This window comes from Danio aesculapii, chromosome 6 (genome assembly GCF_903798145.1).
Source record: "Danio aesculapii chromosome 6, fDanAes4.1, whole genome shotgun sequence".
Classification (NCBI taxonomy): domain Eukaryota; kingdom Metazoa; phylum Chordata; class Actinopteri; order Cypriniformes; family Danionidae; genus Danio; species Danio aesculapii.
In genome coordinates, this window is record NC_079440.1 from 15,535,396 (window position 1) to 15,549,273 (window position 13,878).

General features: G+C 36.4%; 1 protein-coding gene across 7 annotated transcripts in view; it reads right to left on the reverse strand.

Annotated features, from left to right (window-relative positions):
* LOC130230559 (dedicator of cytokinesis protein 9-like) overlaps positions 1 to 13,878 on the reverse strand; it is a 209,327-nt gene that overhangs the window by 91,420 nt on the left and 104,029 nt on the right. For all 7 annotated transcript variants that reach the window (XM_056459642.1, XM_056459640.1, XM_056459639.1 and 4 more), the window contains exons 8-11: positions 9,358 to 9,532; positions 6,557 to 6,612; positions 1,133 to 1,207; positions 902 to 1,042 (exon numbers count right to left, since the gene is read on the reverse strand). In XM_056459642.1, the coding sequence (XP_056315617.1) occupies positions 902 to 1,042; positions 1,133 to 1,207; positions 6,557 to 6,612; positions 9,358 to 9,532 (447 nt within the window). The remainder of the gene's footprint in view (positions 1 to 901; positions 1,043 to 1,132; positions 1,208 to 6,556; positions 6,613 to 9,357; positions 9,533 to 13,878) is intronic.

A 13,878-nucleotide genomic window follows, 5' to 3' on the forward strand; every position in this document is an offset into this window, starting at 1 on the left:
AAAATGACACTTTGAAGTTATTTGAACATTTATAAAAAATGCACTTAATAATTAATATTGCATTTAATAAAATATACATAATTAGTTATAATGTGTTATAAGTTCACCGAAAAAAGCTCTCAATTTTTTATTAATTTCTTTTTGGTTGAACGTAAAAAGAAATATTTTGAAGTGATATTTTGAACTGGTTTCCATTGACATCCATCGTGTTTCTTTCCTACTATAGAAGTGATTTTTTCAAATACAACACAAATTTATACTGAAAGTGCGCTTTAAGCATATCTCAGAGACAGTACAAGTAGTTATGTAAAGTACATATTACGATGAATTAAAGTCATACTTAAGCAGGTAAAAACAAATCACTCTTAAGTTGAACTAACTGCATTTAATATAGACGATTACACATTTGAAATCAACTGCAAAAATATGAAATTTAATTCACATTTAACTACTTTTAACAATCATTAAAAGCTTATTTTAGTGCACATGAATTGCTCATCAGTACTTTAAGCAGTACACTTGAACTATATTGTAAATATAAAAGCAGCATGTATGAAAGTACCCATACAGATGTATTAAAGTAAAAGATAAACGAATTAAAGAATAAGAATAACTGAATTAACTGTGAATTGTGATATATTTGAAATAATGTGTTCAAAAACACATTTAATTCAACCTTAAGTGTGTTTTAATGTATATTATTTCTGTAAAAAAGTACACTTTATAAAAGCATACTGAATTTCACAATGGTATATAGGGCTGAGCATTAAATCTATACACAATTCTCCCTTTTTCCCATGGAGTTTGGCTGGTTCCCACAGCACATCCCTCATCACTATCAGTAACGCCCAGCCAAAGAGAAGAGCTTTAAAACCACAAAAGCGCTGTGTGTGAATCTTACATTAGTAGTAGGACCCTCCTCGTTCTCTGCTACACAGCTCTGAAGGTTGAAGGACAGATCGTTGCAGCAAACCAAAACTCTCTTTCCAAACTTCTCCTCGAACTGCTTCACATCAGGTTCAATGCCAGACAAATCCAGTCTCTACAGGCCAAAACATACACACAAAGAGCTCCAAACCAGCAGCTCACCATGTGATTTAACGGACTGTTTATTATTGGAGCTGTGGCTTACCTGTGTGTCAGGATCTAAAGTGAAGAGTTTCAGACGAGTCTCACTCCTCATTTTGGACTCGATATCTCTTGCACTCTGAAAAGCAAAAAAAGGACGCCAGTTGCTAGTTATCAAAGTTGATTCTATGTCTTGTTCCAGCATGTTGCATAAGAAAATCACAATTTTGTTCTGATTTGTAGTAAGACATCAAACAATCGCCCATGCATATTTCAACAAACCACATTCAGCACACATTACAAAGTCCTGGCAGCAGAGGAAGAGGATACAGGTACTTGACTGGCCTGCCTGCAGTCCCGACCTGTCTCCAACAAAGAATGTGTGGTGCATTTTGAAGCGCAAAATGTGCCAACAAAGACCCAATACTGTTGCCCACTTTAAGACTTGTTTGCAGGAACAATGGGACAAAATTACATTTGAAAAACTTCATCACTTGGTGTCTTCAGCCCCAAATCGTCTTTTAAGTATTGTGAAATGAAATGGCAACATACAAAGAAGTAAATGCTTTACTGTTCCAACATTTTTTTTAAATGTGTTGCAAGTAGCAAAATTGGCATTGTTTATTTTCAACAAAAAAAAAAACAAAAATCATGAGGAACATTAATAATGTTTGTTGTATTGTCTGCAATGAAATACAAGTGAACAATCCATTAATTAATTAACCTAATTATTAATGTTAATAATGCAAAATGTAATACAAGATGTGCAAATGACACTTAAAACCCAAGTATCATCCAAAGAGAAATGTTTTTATGTAAATAAAAAAGCTTGTCGGATGGTAAAAATAATGAGTATAATGCATTGACTAATATATAACATGTAAATAGTGTCAATTATGTGCGAGTGCATGTATAGGTAAAAACAAATCATTTTTGTTTTGGTGTGTTACTTTCTTCCCAAATGCACATATGTAACCCCTCCGGTCTTATACCACCCAACCCGCTCTGAGCTGGGATCGAACCGACGACCGGTTGCTCTAACAAGGACGCTAAAGGCCATGGCCTCTAGCATCTGTCAGAGGAGTGAGGTTTACCTGCACTTCAGTAGCTGGCCTCCGCTACACTCACCCCCCTGAACCTCACTTCCATCCGGGTCACGGCACCAATGTAAACCCGATGGTCCTACATCACCCAAACTGCTCTGAGTTGGGATCGAACCGGCAACCCTCCGTATGGGAGTTGGTTGCTCTAAGAAGAAGGCTAAAGACCATGGTCTCTAGCATCTGTCAGAGGAGTGAGGCTTACCTGCACTTCACTAGCTGGCCTCCGCTACACTCACCCCCCTAAATCTCACTTCCATCCGGGTCACGGCACCAATGTAAACCCAACGGTCCTACACCACCCAAACTGCTCAGAACTGGGATTGAACCGGCGACCCTCAGCATGGGAGTTGGTTGCTCTAACGAGGAGGCTAAAGACCATGGCCTCTACCGTCTGTCAGAGAAGTGAGGTTCACCTGCACTTCTCTAGCTGGCCTCCGCTACACTTACCTCCTAAACCTCACTCCCATCCGGGTCACAGCACCAATGTAACTCAGACGGTCATACACCATCCAACCCGCTCTGAGCTGGGACCAAACCAGCGACTTTCTGCATGTGAGTCGGTTGCTCTAACAAGGAGGCTAAAGACCACAGCATTTCACTAGCTGGCCTTTGCTACACATATTACAGAAAAAAAATTCAGATATCACAATCAACAATCTGCTAATGCTGTCCTCAATGGATGTGACGCAACAGAGTGGAGGAACTATGACATTCATTTGAATGCAAAAACCTGGAAGAGAGTTTTAGCAGTTCCGGTTCCCTCGTCCCAAAATCAGTTTTTTGAATGGGATTTCAGTAAAATCGCCTGAATAAGGTCCGTGGCTAACACAAACTCAAGATACTATCACGTTTTATTCTACAACATAAAACACATCAGTTACATCTCATTCTTGATTTTTTAAATCAGATATGCTTCTTTAAAAAGACGGTTGCTATCAAGTTGCTAAATGGGACTACAGGCAGTGTTGGAGACATTATACGTCATAGAGCTAAACTCATCTGGAGCGCAGCTCGTTTGCGTTGGGCATTTGGATTTGTCTGCTATTTAAGTATTTTCAAGAATAGTTTTTGATAGTTTGTAGTACTTTTCTAATTGGGAGTTAATATTGTGTGTAGATAATCCCTTCACTTGTAAAGACTGTCAAAACAGATTAATTTGTTGATGATTTATTTTAATTAAATGATATTATGGGGATACAGCTTACCAGTGCAGCCTGTCTCTTTCCTGCTCTCAGTAAGGCAAACGTGTGAATAAATGTGTAAAAATACATACATATTAACTGTCATTTTAACGTGATCAACTGATTTTTCGTCGTTTTTTTCTTCATCTGAACACATTTAACTCTGTCATAACTGCAATATTTACACTCCTCCTTACAATGTATAGCATATGTGACTGTATAGGCTGCTTTTCACTGTACTTCATGACAAATAAGAATATTGAATGTTGTCCTGTGTCCATGTTGGAACTTGCAGGCATATAGACATGTCCCTCACGTCAAATTTCTGTCGTCTGTTACTAAGGTAAGCGGGCTGTATGCACACGAGCGATACACTTATTTAAATAAGTCTTATGATAATACTATGTAGGCAAATTTATACATATAGTTTCAAAACTTTTACAACAACCGTAAAGCAAAACAATTCTGAAATATAAGCTTGAAAAGTTGACTGTAGCAGGGCGGTGCTGACGTCACAGGCGAGCGTCCTGAAGGCACTGTAGTTCATTTATAGCCTAATGTTATTTTTCTCAATTCTTGCGTTTACATTTAAGATCCAAAAGTGCTAGAATCCTCGTGTGAGGATTATCCGGCTGGACAAAACGTGTAAGTGTAATGAACTGTGTTTGAACACAGAGCTTATTATTTCGAATAATATATAATCTTCGAAAAGCCTATGGAAAAATCCTATGGGGATTTTATCGAGGGAATCAGTTTTATGCTAGCAACCGCTTAGCCAACAATGTGACATCATAGTTCCTCCACTCTATTCAATACCATCTAAGCTGTTTGCCAATCACAACACATTTCATTTTTCAGAAGGCGGGCCTTCATCAGTCCTGGGATTTATCTAGCCGTTTGTGCCATTCCAGGAGGAAAAGATTGTAATAATGTAAATTATATATAAAATTATGCTGTTTTGAACCACAAGTATATGAGAATATATTCTAGTTCCTCCTCAAACAGAATCAAGCCTTTGTAAAAAAGCATAATAGGACCCCTTTAATAAACTCATGCTTGCTCACTTGATTTTTTTCCTCATCTGCTGTCCGCATCGTGCTGAAACCACATACAACCCAAGCATATGCATGCTAATGTGACAGAGGCCAGCTAGCGGATTGCTATGCAGGTAAATCTCACTCCTCTGACCATAAAAGGTGCTCTGGCGACAGACCAAGGATCTTTAGTTGTTCGTGCAACTGACTCTCATACAAAGAATCCCTGGTTCGATCCCAGCTTAGACTGGGTTGGGTGCAGTAGGACCGGTGGATTACATGTGGGGGATGGGAGTGAAATTTAGGGGGGTGAGTGTAATGAAGGCCAGCTAACGAAGTGATATGCAGGTAAATCTTACTCTGACCTCTAAAGGTGCCTCTAACAGACGCTAGAGGCACTGGTCTTTAGCCTCCTTGTTAGAGCAACGGACCCCCATACAAAGAATCGCTAGTTCGATTCCAACTCAGACTGGTTTGGGTGCAGTAGGACTGGTGGGTTACACTAATGACATTCCTATTTAACTGATTATTGATAAGGTGTACTGAGTAAAGCATTATTGACAGTTCTTTAACCATACACTAAAAAATTGCGGTTGTAATATACAGTAAAATACCGGCAGCTGTAAAATACCGGCAGCCAGAAGTTCACCGTGAAATATAAGATTACAGTGTGAATTGCTTTTCAGAATACTGTTTGATAATCCATAAACTTTAAAATTGAGAACTGCTGTTCGTTTACAGTACATTTCTGTTCAGTAAAACAAATACAGTATATTGTAAACATGTTTACAGTAATTTCCTTTAAAAGGAGCAGATGTAAGTGTAGATTCCTTTACAGTAAACTACTGTGTAGATTAATCATTGGCATCCCAAGTGGTTACAGATGTCATTTTTACATAAGCTTTATAACTTTATTGAATATGAGGAAAAAAGGAACCTGATTGGTATTTAATTCTAATTTGCAATTATATAGTTTTAAAAATGTTGAACCTTTTTTTCACTGCAAAGTAAGAATAGACATAAAATAATAAAACATTTAAATCACTTGTCCTTTAAATTATACTGTCCTCATTTGTAAGTCACTTCAAATAAAAGTGTCTGCCAAATGAATAAATATAAGGTAAGTTAAATACTTAAAATAACTATAGTGCGAAGGGACATGTGAGAAAATACTCAGAGATAAGAGAGAAGAGGCGCCTAGACGATTGATTCCAAGGGGGAGAGAGAAGGAAGACAGGAGATTAAAGGGCGAAAGAGAGAGAAAGAGATGTGATGAGAAAGAGAGTATGAATGTGTGTGTGTGTATGTGTGTGTGCGTGTGTGTGTGTGTGTGTGTGTGTGTGTGTGTGTGTGTGCAGTGTGTTTCCAAAGTGTGGGTGGTTCATTGTGGAAAGATTGGAAAACATTAGCCGAGAGGACTCAGGCTGGGTGGAAAATCTGTGGATGTGCAGAGAGAGGGCAGACAGTGAGGACGCCAGCATTGAGATCATTCTACAGTCAAGACACAGGAGCCGTAAACCAGTGCTCACCTTCAAACACACATACACACAGACGTTCAGACTGTGAAACTGTAGATGAATGTTTGTATGATCAACTAATCAGTAGATCATGCGTGTCTACATGTGTGTGTGTAGCTGCATCTCAAATGGCACACTATACTCTATGCACTATGTACTTATGCACTTACACACTCAACAGCATAGTATATGTATGCAGTGTCATCCCAAATGGCACACTAATGTTCTTTTACTAAGCAGAAACTCAACCCGTTTCCCTGATGTTGTTTAAGGGTTGCCAAATCAGTGAAATAAATGACCAAACTATCAAATAATACTTGCCATGAGTATAACCGCATTGACCATCGGGAGGCGCTACAATCACTCTCGTAGGAACATTTTGCTCTCACCATCCAAAATAAATAAAGTTATCCAACATGTGCGCCCGATAGCTCCGCCCCTTCCGCTACATGAGCAAAGCTGCAGTCGTTGAGTGCGTGAAGTGTCCATCATTCCACACTTCATTTTATCGGCTGAATGAGTGCATCATCCGGGTAATTACAGTGCACTTATTATTTTTTGAGTTTTCAGTGTGAACGCTATTTATACCACAAAATGGCGTAGAATAGTGCATAAGTATGCGATTTGGGACGCAGCTTGTGTGTTTACAATACCTGGAAGCTGTCCTGAAAATTCCCCGGAGAGATGTCTGTCTTGCCCATCTCATCATCTGCGTGAGAGAAAACACACATGTTGGATTGAAACACAAAACCAGCAAGGCAGTGTTACAGCACATAGACATTAGTCTCAATGTCTACAAATCAACATGCAGTGAATGCCTGAAGCAAATTGTCAAAAACAGTGTCAAATAATTATAATAAACACTAAATAGTGGTTGCTCAAACATTAAAGCTGTGCATTTTTATGATGAAAGTGTGAGTGAATGCATTCGCTAATCAGATAAAAATTTCAGGATGAACTGATCTGTGATTTCTGCGTGTGTTGTGAAGGACAGATGTATCGATTCTCGAAATCATGATCAGCAATGCAATGATTGGCTGATGGAACAGGAGTGTAATGACGTCGTCTGATTAATGTTCAATTATCCATGTGAGCAAAATTACATAAATTTGTAGTAAATGGTTTGTTAAATATGATATGCAATAACTTTCCACATTTGTGAGCTGCAAGCTTTACACTTTCAATTAGCAATTTATTTATACATTTAGAGATTGGTTTTTCTTTTTTATAGTAGCCCAGGCCTATTCAAGTTTCTTAACCGGTGTAAGGATAATGGCTTAAATAATTTTTGCATCAAAAAAAGCATTTTGATATTGGTAAAGGTGTCTGCAACTTTTGAAAGCATCAAATCACAGTCATATTAGCTGTAAAAACATGTGCAAGACTGCATAAATTATTATTCCTTAAAAAAAATAATGAGAATATTGTGCATGTCTATTATCATACACAAATTGTACTAAAGCTTGGTCGGTACCTTAAAATAGTACACGTTTGTATGTAAAAAGTCCATATTAATAAATGTTCTCTTTGAACCCCTTGGGGAGAGAACACCCCTGTGACAATTTTGTTCTTATATTTCAGAGTGCATATTGCATAAGTTTTATTTATATATATTTTTTAAATTTCTATTATATATAATTTGTTTACTCTTTTACTATTTTCTCCAGTGTATATAACCTATAGGTAGGCCCACACGGAATCTGCGCACGAAGAATTCCGCAGATTTTTAGCCCATCACTATTTCTGTTTATTTACTTGTGTAAATGTGTGTAAATCTATATTTATTCAGTTTTTAAATTAATTACAGTAATATCATTGTCTAATGTGAAAATGTTCATATGATTTATTTACAATACAGTTTGTAAAGTAATATTTTCTGTCTTTTAGTAGAGATATTATATGAGAGACTTGCTTTGTTTACCAAATCTAATTGTATTTGCATTTTAAACATTAAATACAAGTTAAAAATGTATTATTTTTTATTTCACATATTACGGTTTTAGTTATGATACTCCCAAAATAATTCCACAGAAATCCGCAGATTTTTAGCAAAATTCTCCACAGAAATAGCAAAAAACGTCCGCAGATTCCATTTGGCCCTACCTATAGGTTACTACTGTAAGAAAATATCAGCATTCGGTACATACTTTCAGTATTACCTTTGCTTGAAATTACCCGATCTAATCCTGTTTTTAAGGAATAAGCCTGCTCCCGAGCAGGTTTGAGCTTCCAGACCTATTGCTATGACAATAACTCTCGGAAGAGTTTTGAAAAATGAAACGATCCTGGATCGTGTCAAATCGTAAATAATCAAATCCAGCTAATTGAGTAATGCATGTACGAAGAATGGACCCCTAATCCCTGCCAGCCTGCCCAGTCCAGTTTGTTTTTTTGTTATATTTTACCCCTTGAGGTAGTTTTTGTTGCCTTTTGTTTTATTTTATAATTCATAAACCCAACTTTAGTCTGAATTTGAGTCCTCGCAGCTTTCTCCACCCACCAACCGTGACAGCAGCAACCAGCATTGTTCAAAATATCTTCTTCTTTTGTGATCGACAGAAAAAAGAAACTCATAATGGTTTAAATCACATGAGGGAAAATAAATAATAGGGTTATTTTAATGTTTGGGTGAACTATCCCTTTAAAGCATCATAAGCCAAGTATCAACATTATATATTTTAAAGCAACCCAATCAACATTGCTGCTCAAAACAGATATGTCTTTACAGGGTTTGCTAAAGTTGTGAATGGTTGTTAGGGATATTCTGACCACAAGATTCAACTCAGGTTGCTCCTTCGATATGTTGGATTTTCACATATTTTATTGCATAAATCGATGTTAGGTAACAGAATACTTCTCTTCAGCAATCTGCATGGTTTGAGTATCATTTATGATGTGTTCGCCACCATTGTTTAATAATTAGGGTCAGAAGTTTGTACAAGTCCCAAACCCTGAATATGACTAATGGCAGCAGTCATGCTTGCCTTAGCAAGCTCCACAAGTAATTAGTAACATTTGGTTCTGAGCTCTTATTGGCCGGCAGGTGTTTGTTGTTTTATACGAGGCGGGAAGAAAGGAATGTGCTGTCTCCTTTGAAACTCATCAAATGTAAATAAAGACTCCCAACCTCCTCTGCAGTGTGAAATCCAAAGGGTTTAAGAGGTGTTAAGTGTTACTGTTTGCGTATGGCTACGTGTGCGTCACTTCGCAAGTACTGGGTATATGGATCTATCTATTAAAAGACGCTTAAAGTGAGTGGGTGGTCTCTTCAAAGAACATATACACATATATGAGACGTGACCACACCGGCTGGCTCTGCAAACACATGTCTGTGCACTCAAACTGTGTCAACAATCTTGTATTATTGTTCAGTCAACAGATTCCACCTGTATCAGCGAACATACATGACATCAGACACACACACGCACACACACATGCTGGTTCACATACACACCATCGTGCAGCTCTCCATTTCTTCTTTCCTGCATGGCAAGCTCAAAGCTGCTGTGGAGGATCTTGTTGAGGGTGCTGATCCAGTCATCCATCTCTCCTTCACTGTCTGCAGCCAGAAGATAAGTGCTTTTATCCTGCATCTTCAGCTCGAAAGCGAAACGCCGCACCTTACTGTTCTGCACACATGGACACAAAGTGAAAGACATTTAAAGGGGACCTATTATGCCTCTTTTTACAAGTTGTAAAATAAGTCAGTGTATTTAAGTGTGTATGTTAAGTTTCAGCTCAAAATACAACACAAATAATATTTTATAAATCTTGAAACTGCCCCTTTTAGGCTTTGAATGAAACTGTTTTCGCTTTAAATACAAATAAGATTGTGCTCCCTGACCTCTTCAAAAGAGGGCTGAGCTACAAATGCCTATGGGTCAGCTAACATAAAAAAAGAAGTGGCTCAGAACAAGGAATTTCATGGAGACTACAATGTTAATTTGTGCCTCCTAAAACTCAACGTTTATAATACCCCTTAGTCGCTGACATTATCTTCAGCAGCTAGGTTGTGAAAACTAATGTCGGACAGCTGCTTCTCACTTAGGGCTGTTTTTGCTAAAGAGAGAGATCATCACTGTTAGGTGGGACTGTCCCTCTCCAAATGAATGTCAATCCAAGTGTTTCTGCAGAATATTTTAATGAAGTGTGATTATAAAAAATAGAATAAATTCTTTTTATCATCAGAGGCTGGCTATATTCACACACTGTTGCAAAACTGTGCTTAAACCACTTACAAAAGTGATTTTTGCAAAATAGGTCCCTAATAATCCTCAAATAATGTAAAATTTGATGAAAGATTTTAATTTCAGTTAGCCAGCCCCAGGGCTTCCGGTGAATTGTCATCCCATACAAAATCGTCGCGTTTAAGATCTAATTTCTTTAAAAAATCTTCACTGCCTGGCTGAGATGCTATATAAAGTGAGTATCAGACCAAACAAGAAGCACTGCATTAAATTATATTTTTACATTTTACATCTTACATTTTCGCCATGTCTTTAAAATATGGAAATTAATTTCACCCCAGTATTTTCAATGAAGTTTCTGCGCTAGCCTGCCTATATTTAAATTACATTACAACATTGATGCTGTAAAAGGAAGATTATGAATTTAAAATTTAAGAGCTCAGATGCAAAAGCTGCTAAACGCCACTTCCACCAAAAATGAGCTAATGACGTTGAGTGAATATTTTAGGCACATAGTACACTGTCAACAAAAGAAGGTGCGAATCGAATCATGTTTTGAATAACGCCAGCTTTTATGAGGAGAACGTTTTATTCCGCTTTCGATTTTTAAAGACAGAGTTTGTTGAACTGGATGAGCTTGTCCGATTGTCAGTGTATGTCAAATGAAACCTTACCTAAAAATTCTGTGCATTATAAGAAAAAGAAAACACACTGTACAGTCGGAAGTGTAGCATGCATTCATCACATGTTTTTCTGCAGCAACGTTACTTAAAATGAGTCTGATTTACTATACATTAAACTGCAACTGCGTTTCACGAAAGACAGAGTTAAGATGCTGTTCTTTTATCCCACGTGGATGCTGTGAGGATAAACAAGAGACCAAGACCTTGAGTATGGTGAGAATGAATGAATGACAGCCTCTAAAAGTGTCTGAGAGACATCCCCCTTTTTGCCCAGTAGGCCTACCTTGTGTTTTATTTGCTAATGTAAGCTATTTTTAAAAGATAAATATAATATATAAAACTATACATTATTTATATTACTTTATAATACCTATATGTCTGATAAGCTTTTTATATTAATGAACAATGCACAGATTTTCACAATGATGTTTCACAATGTTTTTACACTACATTATTTGAATCAACCAAGCTTAGTTTACAATGTTTACATTGTTCTACTTACATTAAATCTAAATCCCAAATATCAGAAATGCCAACAGATAGTTCAAAATTAAATAATGTCAGTTTTAATGTTACTGTTTAATGCACTTACTTTACAGATTTCATTCATTCATTCATTCATTTTCTTTCTGCTTTTCCCTGGTTTATCACAGCGGAATGAACCGCCACTTACTTGACAGATTTATATATTTTTAACTTTAGGTGGTTTGTGTAATGTGTTTTATGTTGGTAAAATAATCTCTAATTGCATCTTAAGTGATTTTCAAATTAATACACTTTCTTGTTTCAATAGGTGGATTTAGAGGGTTTTGCATAAAAAGCAGAAGTGGATTTAGCTGGTTTTGATGCAAAACAAAATCTACCTTGTTAAAAAACAAAAAAAAGTTATTTTATTTATTGGCTAATAACCTTTTTATTAAATATAAAATGAAACTTCTGAACCTAATCAGAGGAGCCTGATAGAAAATGATCATTTACAAGAAAAGAGGTCTGATGGATTTAGAGGGTTTTGCATCTGAACTCTTCAAATTTTCACATAAAGCTTTTACTAATAGTTCATCATTGGCTGAAAAACACTAGCTGTGCATATAGCCCATTGACTACAAGTAACTTTGCATGTACAGTAGGTCAACTACCAGTCATTTCTGCTCTGGTGTACTTGGAGTGAAATCTGAAAATGAACTAGAGTGGCATAATTTCAAACAAAATCAGGCCAAAATGAAGCTCTTGCACACTGTCTGCTTATTATATGCTAATATTTTATTTTGATAGTCCTTAAACAGACATTTTATTGACAAAAGATTACTTATCCTTCAAGTGAATGCCAGCTTATAACCCAACCTAGCCTCTAACCTAACATTCATTTATTCATTTTCCTTCAGCTTAGTCCATTATTTATCAGGGGTCACCACAACAAAATGAAACAGTAAATTGATATTTCAGCCAAATTGCAACAAAATGTCCTGATATTAAATATAAAATATGGCAAGAAACACGTCAAAAGTTACATTTCAAATGCTGAAAAAGCATTTAAGTGAATATTTTTGTAAAAGATACTCCAATAATCTTCGTTTTACTAGTGACTTTTTTTTAGTTCATTTGCATGTGGTATTTGGTCTGGAAAATAATCAAAGACACAGGAGAGTCTGAGAAGTCCAATTTGACTTGATCTCCATTTATTATCATTGCAAATCTAGAAGAACAATTGAGATGTAAGACATCTTGTGACTTTTCTTTCCTATGAGAATGCAAAAGACTTGTGAATTATTTAACGTTTGATTAATTTAATGACGAATTTACACCAGAAGTGACTCTGGAAAAAAGCACATCCATCCAGAAGAAGTCTGAAAGTCATTTATTCCCAGACGACTGCTGAGGAATATCTGGCTCCTTCGCACATGCACCTGTTGAAATGTTTAGGTTTTGGTACTAGAAATAACTTCTCTTTTGTCCTGAAATGTGGAAAACAGACCAAATGTCAAAAGACAGATGTTGAAAACAGACAAAACAGGCTGCGCATACCAAAAAGGACTACTTTATTCTTTCAGGAGGGCTGCTGAATTGAGGAATGTGATCATATTTGCACTCTCACACTGAGCGCCACAGGAGAACGTGGAAATATTTGACCCTGAGAGAAATCAAGCGTGAATTACAGTAGACTGGACTTCATATTATCCTTTCTCTATTTCTCTTTCTCTATTGTTCCCTTTCTCCGCAGCCCTAAAGTAGCCCCATCTGAGGAACTGACCTTACAAACATTGATATCCCCTCTTGGTCGAGACAAAGGAAGAGACTCATGAGGATGTTATTAGAGATCTGAACTCCTTGTATAAACTGCTTTGTGCTGGAGTAAATACACAAAACAAAGCATTTATTCTTCAGATGGCCTTGTGAACTTTAAAAGAATGTTCTAGGGGTCAAACAACTTAAGCTCTGTCTAATAAATTTGTGAAATGATGTTGATTGTCACAGAGAATAATGTCAATTTGATTTGATGTGTTATATTTCAAAATAAACAGTTCATTTCAGACAAAACGTCATGGTGATGATACTTTTTTGAAAAAAAAACTCCCTTCTGTCTTATTTACCTCTCAAAGGTGTGTATTAATATCCAAAATCAAACAAAAAGTGCTCAAGGGTAGCTTAATTAATGTATCAGTGCTCTTAGGGCAAGGGATTAATCTGAATAAACAGCTCAAGAAAGACAAAGGCCCTCAAAAAATGTGGAAAAAATATTGTATTTTATTGTAATTGTATTATTTGAGAAATATGTTTTATAACATTTTTTTAAATATTTTTTTTTCTCTCTCAATGCTGTATAAATAATGATTGTTGAGTTGACCTTGTGTTCAATATATTATTTTTTATTGTTTAGATATTCTAAAAAGTCAAGAGACCATAGTGTTCAGAAGAAACTCCAGACGCACCTGATCTACAGTATGTTACCCTCATGAAGGCAAATGCAGTTTTAAGGAATAGCATGTCAATAAATGCTTTTTATTATTTTTTTCTCATTTTTAATCATATGATCAAGAAGTCGTGTCAAAATATGTTTTTATGTTAGGGGGGAGCAAGGACGAAAGTAACAAAGCGATTTTCTTGAAG